Source organism: Ammospiza nelsoni, chromosome Z (genome assembly GCF_027579445.1).
Source record: "Ammospiza nelsoni isolate bAmmNel1 chromosome Z, bAmmNel1.pri, whole genome shotgun sequence".
Taxonomy (NCBI): Eukaryota; Metazoa; Chordata; class Aves; order Passeriformes; family Passerellidae; genus Ammospiza; species Ammospiza nelsoni.
In genome coordinates this window covers 45,820,101-45,843,280 of record NC_080669.1, presented here as the reverse complement: position 1 = coordinate 45,843,280, position 23,180 = coordinate 45,820,101, and the positions used below count along the sequence as shown (strand labels likewise).

Here is a 23,180-nt window from a genome sequence, read left to right as displayed (position 1 = left end):
AGTGCAGTAGAACTGACTGAGAATGGTGTTCTCATATCTCTCCCTCTCTTCAAGAGGAGAGGAGAGGAGAGGAGAGGAGAGGAGAGGAGAGGAGAGGAGAGGAGAGGAGAGGAGAGGAGAGGAGAGGAGAGGAGAGGAGAGGAGAGGAGAGGAGAGGAGAGGAGAGGAGAGGAGAGGAGAGGAGAGGAGAGGAGAGGAGAGGAGAGGAGAGGAGAGGAGAGGAGAGGAGAGGAGAGGAGAGGAGAGGAGAGGAGAGGAGAGGAGAGGAGAGGAGAGGAGAGGAGAGGAGAGGAGAGGAGAGGAGAGGAGAGGAGAGGAGAGGAGAGGAGAGGAGAGGAGAGGAGAGGAGAGGAGAGGAGAGGAGAGGAGAGGAGAGGAGAGGAGAGGAGAGGAGAGGAGAGGAGAGGAGAGGAGAGGAGAGGAGAGGAGAGGAGAGGAGAGGAGAGGAGAGGAGAGGAGAGGAGAGGAGAGGAGAGGAGAGGAGAGGAGAGGAGAGGAGAGGAGAGGAGAGGAGAGGAGAGGAGAGGAGAGGAGAGGAGAGGAGAGGAGAGGAGAGGAGAGGAGAGGAGAGGAGAGGAGAGGAGAGGAGAGGAGAGGAGAGGAGAGGAGAGGAGAGGAGAGGAGAGGAGAGGAGAGGAGAGGAGAGGAGAGGAGAGGAGAGGAGAGGAGAGGAGAGGAGAGGAGAGGAGAGGAGAGGCAGTCTGTTCTCAGAGGCCCTAATATATATCATGCAGTGATGACTCTGACCCAGGATCTAGTCTAGTGATATAGGAAAGGATGTGATCCAACCAAGCTGCAGATCCTTGAAAGCTGGTTTAGTAATATAATGGCCAAATATTATTTTAGTCTTCAAATGCTCCATTTTTGGCCAGTAATTGTAAAAGTAGGAAGGTTTTGGAATTTTTCTTTTCCCTGGGGAAAATGTGACTTTTCCTAACAAAGTAATTTTGTGACAAACCTTGGTTAACACTTCATCATAGTTCTAGAGAGCTTGAAATGACAGATTTTTAATAGCTGTGAAAAGTTTTGAACTTTTAAAGGATTAATTAATGAGGACTGTTCCAATTTTTGTTGCAAGGCTCAAAGATACTATGTAATTTTGGTTTTACAGAAAAATTAACAAAAGGATAAGAAGCACAGTTCCAGCAAGCTTGTATTAAAATCTGAAATAGCTCTAGAATATTTTTCTGGTAAAACATTTGAAATACCTAAAAAATACATGCAGACACAATGCCTTACAAAGGCATTACGTACACAGTTTATTAATGAATAATTTTTATTTTTTATAATTTTTAACTAATGTAGCTGCCTTGTTTTCCTCCTGATAATTTTTCATCTACTCATGTGTCACCTCCTTCCATACGCATTCTCAATACATAGTTATTTTGTGCTGTTTATGAATATCACCATGTAATTATTGGCCATCACTTCTGTGAGGACCCATGCAACATTTTCCTCCTCTGAAGCTGGGATAAAGCTCTATGATTCACCTGCACTTTTTCTGGGTCAGGAAACCAAAACCTTACACTGGTTCCTGATTCCCTCAGTTGCATGGAAAATGTAGCATTGCAGCTATCAACAGCAGGAGCTCAGCAAATCCATCTAATTTCAGAAAGTTAATTAAAAAGGTAATTACAGAATGAACAGAGATGTTGTTACTTACACCATACAGCTCTGTGCGGATTCTTACGAAACACCTCCTGTACCAAGTTCCAGTATCGCTCTCAATTTCTATGAGCTCATCTATCTGTTTAGGTGTTTTGATTCTGGTAACCTAGAAATAAAAACAGAACAAAAATCATGAACTGCCTACAGAGAAGTATTGGTGGGGTTTATTACACCCCATCTACTAAAAATGAGCAGATACTCAACCTGTGTCTACACTAGACATATTTTAGATTTAGGAAGGAATATTAACACATTGTGATGCCAAAGTCTTTATGGATGTAACAGTTTCAGAAAACTATGTTCAAGGCATGCAGGAAATACATTTCCTCTGGCTACAATAAGCTGTTGCTGCAATATTCTTCTAGAGAGTTGTTGCATATACCCCCAAAGCCACAAAGGATAAAACATTAATTTCATCCACCAGTTAGCCATGCCCAGAATTTGCCTTCAAATTGCTTCTAACTTGCTATCACAACACTGTTGGAAGTAATTTAAGACACAACGATGAAAACAGAAGTATTCAAAATGTCACAAATTTGTAGTTGGACAACCTTTTATTATTTTGTTATTTTTTTCTAGTGTTAAACAGAAAACTTAATGAAGAGAGAAGAAGTTAGGTAAAATTATCCGGAACCATGCATATTATTGCTGTTATGAACAATCATCTACTTATCTAAAGTGAAATGAGATAAAGAGACATCAGGGGAAAAATACTGAAAATTACCAGTGATGGAGAATGTAATGCATCCTACAAAGCTAATTTTTAATTTTACTGTCTTGTGTAGCAGAACCAGGATGTGGTTCTGCTACACAAGAGACTAAAAGTGGAAAAAAAAAGGAAGCTAAAGGAAAAAAAAGAATTAAAGAAAAAAGGAAAATTAAAAGGCAGAACCATGGTCTTTCCAGACACAGGATCTGACAAACATATACTAATGTATGGTTTTTGTTTTAGTTTCTGCTCTGGTCCCAGCTTCATAATGATATCACAAAAGGCAGTGTATTCATCCACAATTTATTTTAAAAGAAGATGAGTCGAGAACAGAAAGAAAATTAATAGAATAGGGAAAAGGACTTACACAGAAGGAAGGAGAGAGCAAGAGACTGCATGTTTGGTGTTTGGCTGCAATTTCAGAAGTTAGACATAGTTTCTGTTTCTCCTTAACACAATGAGGACAACCGCTGCCCCCACCTCTAATGTATCACAGTGGATTACAGAACATCAGGGAATAGCAATATTGGTGATAAAGGTCAAGTTTTGAGCCCACTGCTTTTACAGATGTATGCTGTTTGAGATGCAACAGCAGCCTCATCCCATGAACAAGAACACAGAAAAGCCCACTAAGCAGCTTGAGGTATAACTACCCTCATTTCTGAAGTACTTCAGCTCGCTGTTTTGCCAGATCATGACTTTATCAAAAACCTGTAAACTTCTTGTAATGGCTCTTCCAATAATCATGTCCACATCACTGTACTCATCTCAAGCTTTTCTTAAACTGCTTTCAGGAGATATGTTATACAAAAGACTGAGTCAAATCCTCAAAAATTATCTGGTATCTCCTACATACAGAAATCCTTACATACCACTCCTCTGGGCAGAAAAGGAACGCCTTTTGGGGGCAGCATTTTCACTGTACTGGGCACCTGACTCAGTTGGAGCTGTGGGGATTCAGGGAAACATATGTGTCCTGGGATCACTGTATGGGGCTGGGAAAAAATAGTTCCCTGGCCTTGGTGGCTCTTTAACATATGAAAAGTCCTATCAAATCAGGATAATAGTCCATCTGGAACATGCAAATTCAGCATGTCAGTGTATGAAGAATGAAAAAACAGCCAAAACCCAGAAAAGAAAACCTATTTTAATGAAAAAGATGCTTCTGTTTAAAAGCAATGGTTAGAAATATGCCATGTTTTAAATTTTAAAAAATCAAGACTTGTTGCAAAGAGAAATATTTGCAAGAAAAGGAATCAATACATGGTAATTGAGGAGTGGATAAAATTTTGATTTTAAGGATGCATTTTGATTTTTTTTAACTTAAATATTTAAACCAAGAGATTTAATGAATAGCTATTTTAAAAACCCAGGAAGATAATAAAGCATGTACATAAACGTCTAACTTTGGTAGTTCTGTGATTGAAGATACTATCAAATTATTGATTTCTGTTAGTGTCACTGCTTTCAGGACAAATTCTTCATGGTATGAAGATCTACCCTCTAAATTAATTCAGGAACCAGAATATTCCATTTTGGACTAACTCTAAACTCAACTACTTGTCATTTGATGCCATCTCTTTCTAAAGACATGATGATAATCCCCTCAATAATGTGAGTAACAAGAATAAATGTAACCTGTGGGGAAAAAAAGCTTCAAGAAAAAGATTAAACCAATAGAGGAAAATGCATAAAAGAAAATTGCACTAAAAGTATAGGTGTAATGGAGAAAAAGTTACATTGTCTATAGAGTCAGAAAACCTAATATCAAAGTGTGTCTGATGTAACTAACAACATTAAGTGGAGGAAAATAGCAACACATAAATCACAGAATGGCATTGGATAAGCAAATGAGGAGTATAGAAAGTATGGGAATAAATTAGTGAGACAAAATGTCACAATATTTTGTGGACTAACAGAAAAAAAACCTAAAAAGATATGTCAAAAAAATATGCATAAGATCTTTGCTTTTTGGGTTTTATGAGATGAAGTGCTGATGTTGTACAAAAAGAAGAGAATGATGCATTTTCTAATCAATTTAATGCAAGCTAAAATTAGGGACTTCTATATATGTCTAACCTTGACACACAGAGCGTATTTCTAGTCTCAACTTGATCTATGGAGTAGAGTTTTCCTAATTCTCAAGGCAGAAGCTGGAAAAATTAATGGCTGACCAATTTACAAAAGTGACTGTAGATAAAGTGTCTTAGCGTCACATTTTAACAACCATAGAGACAAAGGCTTGTCAGATCACAAGAGCTGGAAACAACAAGTCTGTGCTCTGCTTTGTTCTTGACAGCTGCTTTGGGATGTGATTACAATTACGTTAAAGTGACGTGAGAGGTTTATCCTTTCGCCCGCATTTTCTCCTAGCACATTTCTGTTCTTCTTCCATGTCCTTAAACCAATACAAAAGGGGGACAGGGTCAACACTATGGCTGACTGTGAAATAGTCAATGAATACCAATAGTAGCAGAAAAAAAAACAAACCCTGGAGTCACCAGGAGCAGGCATATTCTGTCTGAAAGCTGCTCAGATCAGCAAGAGCCAATTGTGAAATTACACCATAGCTGTATGGTGCTAGGCAAATCCCTTTACTCATAAATTAAATCAGAAGATAAAATATTAGATTAGGTGGGATTAGGGGTAGGTCACCAGTGTGCCAACAAATGTGGATTTAACATGGTAAATGTGCTAACCAGCTTTCTTTCAAGTTAAATATAGGAATTCTTGAGCTTCTTTGTGGAAAGGTTTAAATGGAAGCAATGGAAACTACATTCAAGGCAGAAACAGCAAATCTCGGTGGAATATAAGTTATGTGGTCAGATGGTCATTCCTCAAGACTGCCTGCAAATGCAGAACCTTTAAGAGGATTTCTTAATTGAGTTACATGTGTGTTAAAATAAGAAGAAAGCTTCTGGAAGAGGAACAGCATCCCACACATGGCTCTGAGTGTGCACATACTGCCACAGCACTGCACAAGCTGGAGAGGCCAACTGGATTTCAAAGCAAGAAACTGCTGTTTGATACTTCCCTGTATCCAAGAAGACAAGATTGTTATGTATAGTCATCATAAACAACAAAAATGCCATAAAAATGGCTATTTTTAATTGGCAATTTCTCCTCCAATAGAAAGAACCCATCAATACTTTAAATAGTGTTTTATAATTAAGCCTCAACAAAATGAATTTGAGCCTCCCAGACATTCTGAGAATAGTAAATGTTTGAAATTACTATTTCATAGAAATGAACATGTAGTTTTTAAAACCATTGTGTTAGCTGATAAGAATGGGGAAAAATTCCAAATCCTAAAGACACAACAGCTAACCAATTTCGACTACGTGTCTACTGTTAGTACTAAAGGTCAAAATTTAATAAATAAAACACATGTAGAATCTATTAACTATCTTGCTACAACAGATAAAATTATTATGCTGTGGCTTTATACATCCATGAATATCCTCCCCAAAGGCTGATTTCTTAGCAGACATTGTATATATAACAATTTCAGCAGGAATTCACAATACTTTTTATTTAGGTATTTAGAGTGCCAAAAATTGGCTTAGCCATTTAGAGAATTAATATTGATTGCTTAAGCTGTCCAGACCTCACCAGTCAGGAGGCTTTGCTGATGTGATAGGTGATTAGCTTTAAAAGCAATACTCACAGTGAAGACTTTCTCGGGCTGACCACGAGCACGCATGTTTGTGTCATGAATTTGCTTGAGTATCATCCAAGCTTCATCATGTTTTCCAACCTAAATGTTAGAACAAAACATTAAAGTGCAACATACATACAAATAGAGTTACTAGCTATAGTCCCTGAATGATCTTAATGCCTGTTTGGTAGAAGTCATGATATAAAACAGAAATAATTTTCACTGGAATCTAGAAACCATTTGGGAAGTTATACCTCCAGCAGGAACCGTGGGCTTTCCGGCATAAAGGTGAGGGCAACCACAGAAGAGACACAAGGCAGTGCACAGACAATCACAAATACTCGCCAGCTGTGGAACTGGTAGGCAGAGCCCATGCTGAAACTCCATCCTGTGGAAGCAGAAATTCACAAAATGTAGACAAATAAGGAGTATTATATGTGTTATTCTATATATGTTGCTTCTTGTACATACAAAATGATACCTGTATTTAAATGAAGCCTGACTGATATATTTCCATAAATACTGGCCACCTAAAAAGCAGTTTTACACTATGACTTTTAGCCTCTTGCATGTGACTAGTCATACCGGAAAGTGGTTGTATTATGGATGAAAAACTTTCTTGGTTTAGGGATGAAGACGCTTCTTTCAATTCTCTTAACAAAATCTCTATTAAGGTAGTTATGTGAACCAAACAGGAACACTATCACCATGCATAGGAATATATATACAAAAAAATAGTTTTCTGTGAACAATGGAAGTGAAGAGACTTAAAAAACTACACACAAATTACGCATTTTATGGAATTGTATAGCTGTTCTTAACATTAACTTTTTCTACAAAACTGATTTCTTTACTCTTCATAACAATCACCCATGTGAAACTGGAGGACCAGTAGTTCAGCTTTTTATTAAAATATCTGGTTGGTTGGTATATTATGACTGGACTATTGAAATGTTATAGTTATAAGAAAACTAAGAATTTATCCTAAGAAAGAGAAAAGTATTATTTGGTAACTACCTGGCCTTTTAGTCTGGCTTCAGCAGAGCAGGAATTTTCAAATAAAATTTACAAGGGTAACTTATTAAAAGGTGAGTGGAAGATAAGAACAATGGTAAAGGACAGAAGACGTTACTGAAAGAAAATGAAGTCTTGGGTAATGAAAGAGCTGTTACACTGGATTAATCTATTTATTATTTGCTACCTGATTTTTCTAGGCAAAAGAGTTAGTTAAATCCTTCTGGATGTCAGTAAACAACTTGCAGGACATAGTAACAAAAGGCCTATTAAATAGTTCTCCAAAGGAGGTATTTATGTGAGAAATATAAAGTGTGTTTTGGAGTGTAAAGATTCTATGCTGTGGATCACAAACACATTATTGGGAAAAAACTTCTTTCTCTATATTAATGTACTTACACATTACCCCATGAAAAATACGGATTTTTTTTTTATTTTTTATCAATAGTTTGGTGAAAAATCTTGATGAACAGATGTGGGAATATGTGTTTTTCTGGTCTCCTACAAATTTCCTATGTTTCTGAAATTATATTACTTTGCTCTGCAGCCATTTAGCACTGCCACCTTTACCCCAGGGAGAAAGGTATAAAATCTGTAAGAGTATTGACAATGATCTTGGAATCCCATGCCATTTTTTTCAAGTAAGGCTCCATATGGACATTACTGCTCAAAATATCCTTCCAACTGAACAAGGATGTCTAAAAATTAATGTTAAATTTTATTCAAAAATATAACCTGGAATTAAAATTTACAAATAAAATTGTAAACAAAACAAGGACATGAAAGTGTATTAGAATTCATTCTTTATTGATTTTTGGAAAATGTTAACATTTGATCTTATGGAATTTCAAGACTTAAATAAAGTGGGTTTATTTTACATCTAAATTGTGAAGGAAAGGAAGTAAAGAAAGGTTTACACTGTGTTAATGAAGCAATTAGAGATCACAGCTGTGTTTTGGATATTGTGTACACATTTTGTTCTAATAATTAGAATAATTTACTTCATTACGTAATTTAAAGTATAGAACAAAATCACCTAATGCAAAATTATTTGGTGAAGTTATTTTTTGGTCTTACAGTGAGCTGATCTGAATCTCGGGAAGCTGTGCAATTGCTAGTGTTGCAGGGAAGGCAGCACAGGGTAGGAGTTTCTTTCTTTCAGAATGTTCAGTATCAGCCAAGGTACTGGCTTTTGTTGTTACTAAAAACTGTTCCACAAATACATGAAGCCACTGGAATAGTTAAGCCATCTGCCTTTCATAGCTCCAGTTTATGTTTTATGAGACTGAGCTGTACAAAGGAGAATTCTGCAGTAAATGAAATCAACGTGACTTTATACCTGTTATAAAGCAAGAGCAACATCTTGTGCTCTGTAGCCAGTCCTGGAAAATGCTCTTGGTAATTTATTTTTAGTTGTCATTTATTAATATAAGTGAACCACACTACACTTAATTAAAAGCAATAAATGCGCTGTTCATTCTGCTGTCATTGTGACAACATACAAAACATCTTTTTTACTCCTCAAAATACCCGAGAGACATGTCAAGTGAAATGTTCATTATAGTTTTTATTCCTTTTGTTCCATCTTTTTCACTATGTACTGTATTAGCTGCTGCAATTTATCTTGTGATTTAATATATCTGCCGAATTAATGATAAAGAGGAATGTCATTATTATAAAAAACAATTTTAAGAAAAAAAGCTGGAGCTGCATAGAGCTTTCTGGAGGTTTTTCCTCCCATCTACTCCAGCACCAGCACTAGATCAGCAAAACAAACATGTATTTCAAATGCACAGCAAGTTTGGATTTATTTTTATATTTAACACATCCTTTTTCCCTAGGTCATAAGCTAATCTGGATAATGGAGCCATTAGAGCAGCTCTGAATTTAGCTCACAAAGTGGCTTTCAGTCCCTTTGTATGCAAGTCTTGGAAGTAAATGAAATTGTGTTCTTGGCTGTAAGTCAATCTCCTTCTCCCCTGATTCATGGCAAAATAGCAAAGGCACAGCAGCACTACATGGCTGCATTCAGCGCACTGCTCAAAACTGGAGCCGACCTTCACCCCTGCTCCCCAGCTATGCTGTACTCAAGAGTCATTAATCTTGAGAACAGGAGCAAGTCACAATGTTTTATGAATTGCAAAACATTTGTCCTAAATGCATCTTGGCAGTAATGCACTCTAGAGCAACCCAAAACCTGCGAATGGCCGAATCTGAAGCTGCTGCAGGAATCTTTGTGCTAAATACTACCCTCCTGCTTTCCTGGCTGCTGGAAAAGGCGCAGTGAATCACAGACATGGCAATTACTGATTACAGAAACACAGGAGCACACAGTGGAACAAAATCAAACTGTACAAGATACTAATTTGTAGCCAATCACCAATGTATGAGTTGAGCACAATGTCAACAAAATCTTGTCTCACAGAACAGCATACTATCAGCCCCATAATATTAATATATCAAAAAGATATTATAAAATTCTTGCTCCAAAGGAAAGAAAAGATTATTTGTCATAGACTTCCTGAATATATACAGAGGGAAACCTGTCCACATTAAGATCAATTTTATGAATGTATAACACTTGATAAACAGTAAGTACATTCAAGCACAAGGATCCTCTCCTACAGTAGACATGTTACTAGAGAGCAGGTTTTTGGGGATGATTTGCTTAACTTTCCACACTAAGGGTTGCAAGGAACACCATAGATGTCTACAAACTCATATATGTTACACTAAATTGTAAAGTGGGCAATGAAAAACATGGGTGGCCACAAACTGGCTGGCAAGGAGGCAGTTTATATACACCAGAGGAATAAAGTTGTGAACTCCTTTCTATGACACTAAAGTTGGCAAATATAATCCAATCAAATACTGTGATTTTATGGCATGGTTAGCTAAAGACTGAGCATATTGACAATTTTTGTTCAGTATGAATAAGAGGAAATAATTTCATGGTAGTGTCATAAATTGCCAAAACATGATTTTTCATAGATTTCTGTCTTTTAGTAGATCAAAGGAGGGAGTAGATGCAGAACCATATTTAAAAATTACAGATGGGAGAGAAAGAGAACCAATGAATTTACATTAATTCATAGACTTCACAGATTCTTCCAAGGAATAATTTACATTATTTTATAGCTTTCCTTATTTCTGTTTTACCACACAACCTTTGGTCAGAAGTCAGCTTTCTAGCCCTCATTCTCAATGTTTTTGTTTGAAATATTTACAGGAACTAAGAAGCATGATTGCTCTAAATTGTCACTTGGTGGCACTGTTACCCTACTCAATACAAATAAAGATTTAAGTTACCAAGTTTAACTGTCAATGTCATTTTGAGACCATATATTGTAGTGCTACTCATTAGAATTAAAGAAAACTGAAAAAGAGAAAAATTCAGGTAAATTTTGTAGCTGAGGAAAATCTTCTACACATTTTTACAAAACTGGATGAAAACCATGATTTTAAACAACTGCAGAAATGATATTTTCAGAACTCTTCAGTGTTGTACTACTGTGAAATTCCAGTAGCGCAAAGTAGAACACTTGTCTTTTCTGTGATTAAATTATTAATATCACATGGGAAAAGCAGTGTTATTTTTAGCCTGTATAGAGAGTTAGATACTCTACAAATCTAGTCTCGGCAGGTCAGCTACTGGTAATTTCTGAAGAAGGAATTTGGAAATGAAATAGCTGAAGTGTGGCAGGCCATGATGGAGGGAGCTGACACTTAAAACATGATGAGAAGGAACAAAGCATTTTCTAAAGACACATTTCCTCTGTCACAGAGGAAGGGGTTTGTAAGCACAGACCCAAGTCACTCCTCTGTGCTGACATTGACATTTATCTGAAGACATACAAAAATCAAGTCTCCAGCCACTCCTGTGGCAGTATTTTGTATTCCAACAATCCCCAGGACAGCTGCAAGAAGAATTGATCTTGCATAGAAAATAATTTGCTCTCAAATACTATTAAACCCATTCCTGCATAGCACTATAATCCAAGTGTAGTACCTCTGATCAGCCATATCAATAGTCTACTTTTTAAATTTCTCTAATACCTGCTGTAGAACTGCCCTGAATATTTTACTTTCCTTTAAGGAGGATGTTTGTGTATCCTCATTTCTCAAACAATGATATGGTATGATTATGTGCCCAAAATTTGAGGTTTAGTAATGACAAGTAAGGCTTTCACTTACACAGAAATGTAATAATAAATATAATAATGTATGAGGCCTGACAGGAAAAAAAGAACTCACAAAAATTCGTTTCAAATCAGAATATTTAAAAATGCTGGGGTGGAGGTAGATGTGTGGAGAAGGTAAGGGAGATGTGTAAGTTGCACATGGTTTGAAATGGTCTGTCTGAAATCTGACTTTCATTTGGCCTTGAAGTTTGGCTGTATTAAGATGCTGTGACTCACAGCGCAGCCAAGAAGATAATATTTAAAATGAAGAAGAGATGAACCTAATCATATAAGAGAATTAAAGCAATATCCCTAATAAGAGAGCTGCAGCTACCCCATAGTATGGTCATGTTATCTATCTAATCTTGACAGAAGCTGGAAGTGGTAAGGAGTGTCTAATAACTGGTCTATTTATGGTTATGAAATCAGAATCTCTCTTACCTCCCTAGTAGATAAATATTAAAACCTGTAGGGTCTTGAAGCAGGCTGTTGCTAGTAATGGGCCTGATGGGAATGGCATGCCTGTATCTTGAGCTGAACAAAGGAAGCTATTCTTGCACTTCAATTTTCTTTACTGGGAAAATTTTACTTTAATTTTTTTTACTGGGAAGGATACTTGGCCAACCAAATAAACAGAGACATGAATGTGACAAAATCACTCATTATCCATTCATGTTATGAAGCCTAACAAGGCAGAAGAGAAGCTGTACCGAACCAGAGAGCAAGGACTTGCAAACTAAATTGACCATTATAAATTTTCTACATATTCACCCTATACATCCTGCTTCAGGGGACTATCCCAATTATTCAGAAGGTATAGCTGTTCCAATAGCTATGACAAACAATGGCAAAAGAGGAAAAAGCATTCACAAGAATCAGCTTATGGTATTTTCAGAAAATTTTTTTGCCTCTTCAGCCCTTTCTATATGACTGAGAAAGTATGATAGCAAGAGCATTCGTTTACAGTTCACAGAGCTGGAAAAATTCCATTTTAACCAATGTAAAGGTGCACTAAAACAAATTATCACCTCTATAGATAAACAGCAGATTAAAAATAAATAAAAAGCCCTTGACTTAGTACCGTTTGCAGGAAAAATTCTGTCTTGAATGGTAGTTGTAGGAAGTATCTGACATCGAAACGATAGAAGAGGAAGATTTCTCTGCCTCTTATGTTATCTTGCACAGAGGCATACATGTTTATGTCTTTTAGTTTGTCTCCAAGCCACCACCCTTCATAACATCACCCAATTATATGGCAAGTTTTTGGCAAGATGTAGTGTTTTATTGTGGTTTTCTGTATATTTATATGATGCAAATAGTAATACTCAACCAGGTTAAATATTACTCAATGCTGTAAGACCTCAGTGACACTGAAGAGGTGTAAAAATAAGATAGTAATCAGAGTCAAAATACAGAGAATTTTGGAAGAGACTGTACTGTTAAAATCCCTAAAGAAAGACACTGACATCAAATGCAAAGCCAATATCCCATAAGAGGAGCAAGAAAATACAGACATCATGTCTTGGGGTGATTTTATGATGATACTTTTCCCCCTAATCATCTGCTTTATGCCCAGAAATGGCTGCTGTAGTTTTAAGATGGCCCCAGGAGTAGGGCTGGGAGCTTTGAGCTCCTGCTGGGTTTGGTTCAAATCTCCACTTTCGGTGTGCTGTGGGCAGAGTGGACTGGAATGCTACATTGGTCCTTTTGTTGGATTAGTTTTTCGCTAGCTTGAAGCAAGAAGGTTTGGGGTTTTTTTTCCCCTTCACCTGGATGCTGTACTGGGAATCCTCTTGGCAGCTTTTTTTGTGGTTTTTTAATGTTGTTTTGGGGATTTTTATAGTTTTGTTTTGTTTTGTTTTGCTCCTTGAACTGTTTTGGCTTTGAGTTGGGTTTTGTGGTTTTTTTCAGTCCCTTAGAGGAGCCAGTGAGGGGTGCCATGAACCCCAGACCTCAGAGAAGCTGAACCAACATGAGAAAGGACTCTAAAATCCACCAGTTTTGCCTGCTGCAAGGAAGAGACTAACACCAGAATGGTTCCCATCTAGTCTGCTGTGCAAACTCCCGTTCCTCCCCTTCCCTGAGACAAGGAGGGCAGACACCATCTTTCCGTCCTCGCCACACAGTCTGGTCGGGACTGGAGTTAAGGTTTTGAAATTTCAGTGTCTTGCATTTATTCAATCCTTTTCTGTGCTTTGCAGGCATCCTTTTGAGGGTTTTTGGGGTTTTTTTGTTTGTTTTTTGTTTGTTTGTTTGCTTTTTGTTAAGAAACAATTTGCTTTATTTTTTTCACTTTCACCCACTGGCATTCATTTTTCATTGGCAAAAGGCATTACAGGAGCCCTCCTCTTCAGATGGAACTCTCATTTCAGTGTGTTTTCTCCTAAATTTCTCTCCAAACTGAGACACATCAAATTTGTCCAAAGCTTCTGCATGGTTTCTTGGTATAGCTGCACCTCCTTCCTAGGAGACTTAGGGTTGTTATCCAATACCTTTTTGACACAGGACATAGGTTTGGCTGATGTGTGATTACCCCACAGAATTTTGTGAGCCTTTCTTAGGTTGATCCCAACTTCAACTATTCATTGCACCCAATGACATGACTCTTCATGAAAATAAGGGCTAAGAGTAAAGCATTCCACTTAGAGGAAAGGAACAAAGGATGCCACTGATGAGGAGTGGAGACAGGTCTGCAATTCTGTACTTTGTTAACCTTGGCCACTGAGAAGTTTCCATTCTCAAGCAAGAAAGAAATAGTGGAAATGCACTTTGCTAAGATGTCATGCTGGTGTAATATCTCCAGCATCATACAGGACACAATTTTGCACCTTAGGAATTCTGAACACAATTGCAATGCAACTATCCTACAGGACTGGAAACCTGCCAAAAAAGCACTTCAATACAACATTGCAACATCTTGACTTTAATGATCACCATTAAGAGTTTTGCCTCTGTCCTACCATTTAACCAGACTTCAGACACCCATTACCAGGAATTGAGTCTGAGTAACTTCAACATTATTCTTTAATGGTATTTGCATTCAGAATAAAGCATTCAGAATAAAGCATTCAGCTTTATTCTGAATGCAAATACCATTAAAGTCCTTAAGAAGTGGGTATATGCTCACTTGTTAAGAGTTTTTGGTTAATTGGTTAACAAGCATAGATTTTGAAAGCTTGCTATGGCAAATCTCTAATTTTCTGCTTAGATGTTAGTGTGTCTAAAATAATCTACTTTGTACATTCTCAAAATAATTTTATTCTGCTCTACCCTATAGTTTATAAAATACAAATCAGGGCAAAATCTCTCCAGAAACTTAAGTGGATTGCATACTCCTGAAATTTAAAATAAGAAATACTATGTAGCTATTTAAATTAAGTAAATATGCACATTATAGAAAGCTAAAAGGTTCTGAACTTCCCTTCTGTGCATGGCCCTGATGGCTAAAGAGGCTGACCTGGAGCAGATGCTAGGCAGAGTTAAAGGAATAAAGCAGGTATTTATAAAAAAGCCTTCAAAGGATACACCTTGGGCAGCACAAGATCCCAGCTGGGGCTCTGCCCAAGATAGACCCAAGATGGACAACTGGTCACGAGTTTTCACACTTTTATAAGTTTAGGTCCAAAGCTCCAGGTTAGGAAGTCCCATCCTCCCAGACTGCTCTCCCCAGTTTGCTGTTGTTTGTGCCTTTTTGGGCCTGAAGCTACAACAGTGTTCTTGGTTCCCAGGCTGGAAAAGGATTGTTTGTCTAACTGCCCTGTGAAGAGAACTTGCTAACACTTTATATGAAGTTCTGAGTCCTTTAATAAGGCAGTACAGAAATCTGAAATATGAATGCTAAAACTTAAGGCACTGCTCAGAGTAAACTGCCCAAGTCTGCTAGAAATTAGTGTAGAAGAACACAGGTCAACTTTTGTCCAAGGTTCAGATGAAAAGAGCTCTGGTATGTAATCAAAAGCTCAAAAGTTTTATTTTACTTTAAATGTCTGCTTTTGTCACATTTCTGCATGCAAATGTGATTTAGAAAATTTTATCATTTTAGTTAAAGACCTAATATAAAGCTACATTACATGGCACCATTTGCAGTCCTACGGAAGCAAATACTTTTTTTACTGCTCTGATGGTCTTTTATATATACATTTTGAATCTTTCTAATGTCTTTGTAATCCCATTGACTTAGGGAAAAAAAATTAGTGCTGGGATCGTTATAGTTCAGTGGTTCATATCCTTCCTGAATTTAATGACCACCAGACATTTTTCAACTGGATTTATAGAATACTACCTAGCTGACTAAAGCTAACTATGTAAGAAAGATTTATTTATCTTAATTTTTTTGTGTCCATATGGCCTAGAAGCATTTTATGAAAACCAACTATCAAAAACCAGCAGTAGCTGAACTTTCTTAGCTTAACAACCAGATAAAAGTGAGCATAAATATTGAAATGTATTTTTCAATATGAACAAGGTCTATTCAATAATTACATTAAATTTACAATAAAGACTTAAAACTGTAAAGATGATGTTTTAAGTACTCAGATACAAATAAATAGATAAAAAAGAATAAGCCACCAAGGGTTAATATGCAGCTGAAAATCTCATTACAAGGACTGTGGCACATAATTGATCTGACTGTTTGGCTGACTGAGTCAGTGGCCCCAGAGATTTATGTATTCAGGCATTTCTACAAAGTCCTGGCTTGGGTCTGGCTCTGTGCAGCTGTTCAATGAAGGCTCTTCACAATCTGCAAAACAAAGAGTAAAATCTGCCAGCCACAACACTGACAACATCACAACTTAGAGGCTTGTCAGTCTAAGAAAAGGTTACGTCAAGCTTTCCAGAGATGATGGTTCAAAGAGATGCAATTAATGTCAGAAGTGGGGGAAGACAGAATGTTAAGAGAGGCTGCTGTCAGGGCTTCAAACTAACACGGCCAATGTTGGCGCCAAGACTCTGCAACCAAATACCACTAAAATGTGCTTCAAACATTGTATGAACTTCATATGTACGTAGCTTTAAATTTGTATTAAGTTTTTTACCTCCATTCTCCAACATGTAGTTAGTAGTTCTCCACTACTTTATTTAAGAATTGAAAAATGGCTTTGTATTAATTTTGAGGCATCTGTTTGGACAGTGCCAAAGATTACAAAAAGTAAATCATTGAGAGCAAACAGAATCTACTTCTATAAGAAGACAATATAAGATTGTCAAATGCCCTGTGCAGTACCCATTATGACCAAAGTCTATAAGGAAACACTCATCTTCAATAGAATCCCTTCATATTGTTGACTTACCCATACACAAAATACAGATACAATGATATCTATGTATTCTTGTGTGGCGCCCTCCACCATCTATCCACTGCCATGAGATCACAAACGGTGCTATATTTGGAGTAATGAGTTGCTGCAGACACTACTAAAAGCAGCAGTTAGATGTGGAAACTAATTGAAAATGTAAGTGTTCCTGTCCTGCTCCAGGACTCCTAGTGATTTATGTGCATCTGGACTAAGGATATTTAAATAATGGGCTCATGGAAAAGAAGGAAAGAGAAGCAATTAATCAAAAAGGACAATCAGTAAAAGGCACAATGAAACACTGTAGCTTATGAAAAGAAAATGGGGCCTCCTTATCTAGCTTAACATAGAAACAAAACATTAATTGAAATGCTGGAACAATATTTGAAGAATACCAAGAGGACATGTCTTTTATCAGTGATACACATTCTATCTTTTGTGTGCTGCTGCAATGTAACAACAGAATATCTCCGTAATTCAAGAAACTCTTTCAAAATTTAACTGTTATATTTATTTGTTTGAACAGTGTTGCAAGAAAAGAGCTTATTTTCAATGAGCATATCAGTGCTGTGACTAAAGCATTATTTCCTTTTTTTGCTATTTTGCTTGCCTCTTGTTTTCTCTTAAAAAGAATGAAAAGGAGTAATATCTTACCCCTGTGAGAGAGACATATAGACTAAGCAGGTAGTTTATGTGATCAAATTATTAGAGCCATCGTGCATTCTAGGAATTATCTTCTAATCTAACAGCAGTCAATAGAACAAGCCTGATCACATTTCTGGCCTTACTGTACAGGCTGTAGGGCCATTGTGTGAACAATGGGTGAGAAGTCTTGAATTCAAGCCTTGGTCAAACTTCCAACAAAATATTTTTTGCACGCTCAAATCAGTACTAATAATTGTCAGTCTATCATAGTGGCAGCAGGAGGTGCATTGTGCCTGTGAGCTGTCAGTCACAGTGTTTGAAATGCAATTATGAAGGAAACAATGAAAACACAATACATTAAGAAAACAGATAATTATTTTACATTCTTTCTTTTATACAGCTTCATTACTTCCTTGAGGGCCTAGAATCACAAAGGAATCAAATGTTTGTATCAGACTGAACTACATAATGTTTCTATGGGAAAATAAAACTACATAAAAGCCTTACCTTTATTGCATCTTTATCTGTATTTCCTTACTTTTTTATTAAATGGCAGTGCCACTTTCTTGAAACAACTAAGAGGGGGACCAAAACTTTCAATGCCTAAAATCAAATTGCCCCAACACTAAAAAGAAAACAATATCAACTCAAACAGCAAGGGAGGAACAGTGAGTAGTAGAAAGCAGCATTTCTTCACTTTGCCCAGCACCAAAGCTGAGGAAATTGGGAATGGAAACCTCAGCCTAGAGCCCTCACTATGAAATCTTAATGCTTATCACTGCTCATTTTATAGTGTTTTCCGCTAACATCTTTGTAAGGTATAAAAACAGAGCTGTCTTGGAAAGATGACGTGCACAAACACTGTAAGGAAGGTAGATCTGGTTTTGCCATATTTTTGAACAAGTTCCTCTCCTAAAAGTGTGATAGTCAGATACAGTCGTAAGCCCGGATATTTTAATAGGCCTCAATGGAATTACTTTCACTAAAGTAGGCATGATTGTCAAAAGTAACACAAAATATTTTCCTTTGAGAAAAAGTATGAACAAACTTCCTGAAAAAAAAATCCAACGTCATTTGCAATTGATTTTGTTAATTTTATTTTAAAGGCAACTAGACTGCAAATTGAAAAATTATATTCCAATTGTATATGCAATCCTTAGAAAGAATATATTATTAAAGTGAAAAGAAACTGTTACTAAAAGGAAAATCACCAAGTTCTTCAAAGCAGATAGCTCTGCAAGCCACAGAAATAATATGAAAGTATGGACAGCAAATTTATACTGTTAATATGTTCCAGAGGAAATTAATGTATTTTTGTATATGCTTTATCTCATGATTTTTTCATCTGTTGTAGAACAGCCAAAAAATCAAACACAGGTTTTTTGTAATTTAACATTAAAAATATTAACAAAGAAATCTCATCTGATTAGAATCTTCCTTGTTTCTAGACATGAAAAGCAAGGTTAATGTCTGACACTGCAGGTACTTCTGCTGGTCAATCTGAACAGGTTTGTAAGGCATCTTTATTAACCTGGATGTAAATTTCCTTAAATTATACTCAAGACCAATTTATTGTGGGAAACTGATTTCTCATTAAGAGTGAGGCTGAGAAGCTGACTATTTTATTGTCATAAGAATGATTGACTATTACTACAGTTTTTGTGGAAAATTGTGTTTATGGCATTAAACAATGATGTTTATGGCAACAGTCTGTTCACCTGTCTGTCAGTTTCTCCACCAGCATTCTTTAAAGCCATTAAGATACTTCAATGAAGTGTCACAGGAAGTAATAGTCCCAAAGACAGTCACATTCTCCAAAGCCTTGTGAAATATGCTGTCCAGGTAGAGAAGAGAGAGTCCAGTGGAAGATGAAGGAAAAGGCAGGAGATATCAGCGGTCCCTCATGGATGCTGAAGCCTACCTGGGTATGGGGAATGCAGCACAGCCACTCAATCCATTGGCTTTGGCTCTGATCCGGGTCAAAATGAGTTTCTTTCTAGCTGAGAGCAGCTAGGCCAGGGCTGTATTGCACCACTGAGCATGGTGAGAGTGTGGATGACTGAATGTTTCTTATTCCAGAGTTCTGGGGGAAAGAAGGGGGAACTGCAGAGAGTGTAGCAGAAAGGGACCTAGAAAAAGCAAGGACAAACTAAAAGGACTGCTGAGGTGCCTTGTAAGCAACATAGGGGAAGAGAGGGCAGAAGGGAGTTCATCAGGATCAAAAGGTGATTGACAGAAATCCCTAGGAAACTGAGCCTCGTATCTTCTTTGCTCACAAAACAATTTGCTAGATTTTTACTGAACCTCTCCCTAAACAAATTTTCTCTTTCACCTTCAGACTGAAGTGCCAAGGAAAAGGCTATATTTGAAGCTCACTAATGAGCATCTTTAGTGCTCATTAAGTATAGATGTGCTAAAAGCTGCTTAAACTTCTAGGGCTTGCAAATATAAACATTGAAATGACCATATCAAACTCTGCATTAGAGCACAGAAAACAAAAAAAACACCACCTGATAAAGTGGGGTTTATTTGCTCTCCTAGCTAGATTTGCATAAGCAGCACTTCTAAACTCTGCTGTACTCTGTCATTATTGTTGTTCCTAAAGATGAAGATTTTTTAAAAGTACACATTCAGTGTAATCTAATTTAATAGGATTATTTCAAATGAGGAACAATTCACAAATAGAAGTTGATAACTCAAGTTAACATTGAAACTGCCTTGTAAACACTTCAATTAACTCAGATTTTAAAAAGTATAGATAAAGCTCCATTTGCAGAATACATGATAAATGTAAGTGCATTAAGTACTTGCAGGGGGGAAGCATAGCACGTTGGGGATCAATCACTTTGCCTCTTAGAGGAATATAAAACAGATCAACAGATGTTGTGGGACATAGTAGATGCCTTTATGTCTGATCTATTCCATTTATACAGCATGACACAGTCTCACAACAAATGCAGATTCAACCTTAACAAAACTCTAACTTCTTTAAACCTTAAATGGTATTTTTCATTTGTGAAGGCTAATTCTGAAGAGAGAAGATATATCAGAAAGGAAATTGTATGGGGCAAATTTGAAAATTTGTTCTTGGTTTTAAATTTTGGTTCACATGTTTCCTCCATGTCTTAAGAACAAGGACAATAGATTGATTTCAAATTCTGCAAATTTCTTGGCGCATTCGTGGGCTTTTTACAGCTCAGAAAAAATCCCATGGTTCTCTTACCCAAGCCATCTTCTTTGGCATTTCTCTTTGTACTGGACAACTGATGAAATTCAGACATGTTCTGCAAAAATACCAAATTACCATATAATAGAAAATCATGCCTTGGGTTCAACTTTTTCCCAAACAGCTGTTGCTATGGCATGAATTTGTTCTAAACTACCTTGAAAAGGAAAATTTTTAAAGATGTGTTTGAGGAAAACAATAGAAAAGTAATATTAAGGAATTGGAATTTTTAAAAATTGAGAGTCCAGAATTTTAGAAATTAAATGAGGACCAACGTACTTTTTCTACCAGTGCAGGGTTATTTGGCCAAGAAGCTTTCTGTCTTCCATTTGGAGTTACCAGTGAGAATAATTTGATAGACATGCATTTTCCTACATGTGCTGGGACTATTCAATGCTCCTTCTTTTCCTATTTTTTTAAAAAATTCTAGTATTTTTTTCTTTATTTGCTGTTTTCTAGTCTACTCCAACACAAGTGAAGGAACAGTATCTTTTTAATAGAACAGGGGTGTGGGAACTTTGAGGGGCATCTGTTGCATCAACTTGCTTCAAACCAGAGTCAATAATGGCCCCTGCAACCTCAGCCTGAGCTTTTACTTCTTTCATGGCAGTTTCGTTCAGATGCTTAACAAACAGACCATTATAAAATCTTTTTCATTATCTGTACCACCAACTCTTGACAGAAATATCAGATGAGTCTCTGTAAATCCACACTAAACAGCTCCTACCACTCAAAAGGATCCCGGTCTGCTCACCAGAAGTGCTGAAAGATGGATGACTCCAGAGATCCTTCTAGTTTTATTGCTCATCAAGCACTAGTACTTGCTGTGCCCTAAGTCTCTAATCCACAGACAGTATGCAGCATTAGTGTGGGAATTTTTAATGCAATACCACCACTGCTGTGTGACACTGAGAAACCCTTCAGCCCAACAAAAACCCAGACAAAATAAGGGAGTTAAAAGGTTTTCTTTTTTCATTGCTGCTCCACAATTTTAGTCCATCATGTTCTCAGTTAAATCTGCAGCAGGCTGAGAGGTTAATTCCTCCATTAACTCTGCCTGGTGCTCTGCATGCTGTGAATTGCACAGTGAGCCAGAATCTATCTCCTCATCTGCATAGCTGCTGCATGCAGCCCTGCTGCCTTGCCTGTTTTACTACTATAGAGTTCATGATGCTTTCATGCAGAAGGGGATTTCATTGCTGTTTTGAAGATAGGTTTATCTTTTTTATCTTCAGTCGGATGACACAAAAATGGAACAAACGTGACATGGAAAGAACAACAAAAATGTTTTCAAGCCATCATGGTAAAGGGTGATAAAAGGATCACTTTCATTGCCAGTAGAGTAAATTTCTTCAGATTAATTTAATTGCTTTACCACAACAATCTTCTGCTACAAACTGAGAAATATTTTTCAGGCCACTTTGCAAACCAGATCTTACTCAAAAGAAAAACACATTGGTCCATTCTCCTCACATTTCCACTCAGAGGCCATTATGTACTCCTGGGCCTAAAAAACACTTATCTAATTATGGAAAGTAGAATAAGAACAGTCAACAGGTGTCCATTGGTAGGTCTAGTGAATTTAGCATAGTTCTAAACTGTTAAGGGCAGTCTGTAGTTTCATGTGCCCTTGACAACATCCAGTGAATGAAGATTCTGTAAATATATTTGGCAGTGCATATTAGTACTACATAACAACTGCATTTAAAATTTAACTTCTATCCTATCTAAATTAAGTCCCTTTTTCTGCCCTTTAATCATATTGACAGGAGAAAAGAAAAAAGCAAAAACATTCAGAGAAAATAGAAGTGAGTATATTTTACTGACCAGGAAATTTTTTCAAATATTTCCAGTAGGAGACATGATTAAAATTTTTTAAAATAGAAGTTATTGTTAGTATTTTAAATATATTGCTTTGTAAGACAAGAGTGAGTGCAGTATTTGGACACTTCAATGTCTGTATTTTTAGGTTCTGTTACTGTAAAGAACTTCCTCTCTCAAAAAAAATACATTCAGGAAAAAATGGCCTTCTCTAGTAAAGCTCTAATGACTGAAGGAGAAATATTATGACCGGTGACAAGTTTATAATTTGTAACTGCGACTTTTAGTCACAGAATAAAACACCAATTGTTTGTTGATGCAATAGAAAACTCTGCTGTAATAGAGAACATATTAATGCCTTCCCACTTACAGCCAGAGAGACACATTACACCTAGGCAAGAAATCTTCACTTCTGAAATGGAATGCCATTTCTGTAGACTTCTTATTCCACACTTTTTTACTCCAAGTTTGTTTCCTGAATAGTACTAAATACCTTTCTTATGAACACAAGTAAGTGGTCCTCAATTAAGTAGGACAAAAGACTCTAGTGATGAAAAATGAATACTTTAGGTGAAGATCTGTCATATAATGTGATTACCCTTGTCTGAAAGAATGTTTAAACTTACATCTGATTTGTACTGAAAGTGTTGGAAAGAAGTGTTTTTACTATTTTCTTGATTCTGTATTATTAAATTTGAAGTGGTTTAGGGAATAATGGAGCCTAATTTAACTGGAATCTTCTGCATATTTATGGAGGTAATGTCTCTTCTCTGGCCATACAGTGGAGACTTGTTCACTAACATCATTTGACGTGGCTATCTCGTCTCTTCTCTGGTAAATACCAGAAGTGGGGTGTGAGAGTCTGGAAAAAGCTTCAGGTTCCCCCTGCAGTTTGTGCTGTAACAGCCTGGATACCTGCACCATCCTGTTCTTCTCCTTGCAATCTAATTTCTTTTTGGTCAAG

General features: G+C 36.8%; 1 protein-coding gene across 1 annotated transcript in view; it reads right to left on the bottom strand.

Annotated features, from left to right (window-relative positions):
- Positions 1-23,180, bottom strand: part of SV2C (synaptic vesicle glycoprotein 2C) — a 98,526-nt gene that overhangs the window by 16,633 nt on the left and 58,713 nt on the right. Inside the window, exons 5-7 of the mRNA XM_059491917.1 lie at positions 6,290-6,423; positions 6,045-6,134; positions 1,664-1,774 (exon numbers count right to left, since the gene is read on the bottom strand). Coding sequence (XP_059347900.1) covers positions 1,664-1,774; positions 6,045-6,134; positions 6,290-6,423 — 335 coding nt within the window. The remainder of the gene's footprint in view (positions 1-1,663; positions 1,775-6,044; positions 6,135-6,289; positions 6,424-23,180) is intronic.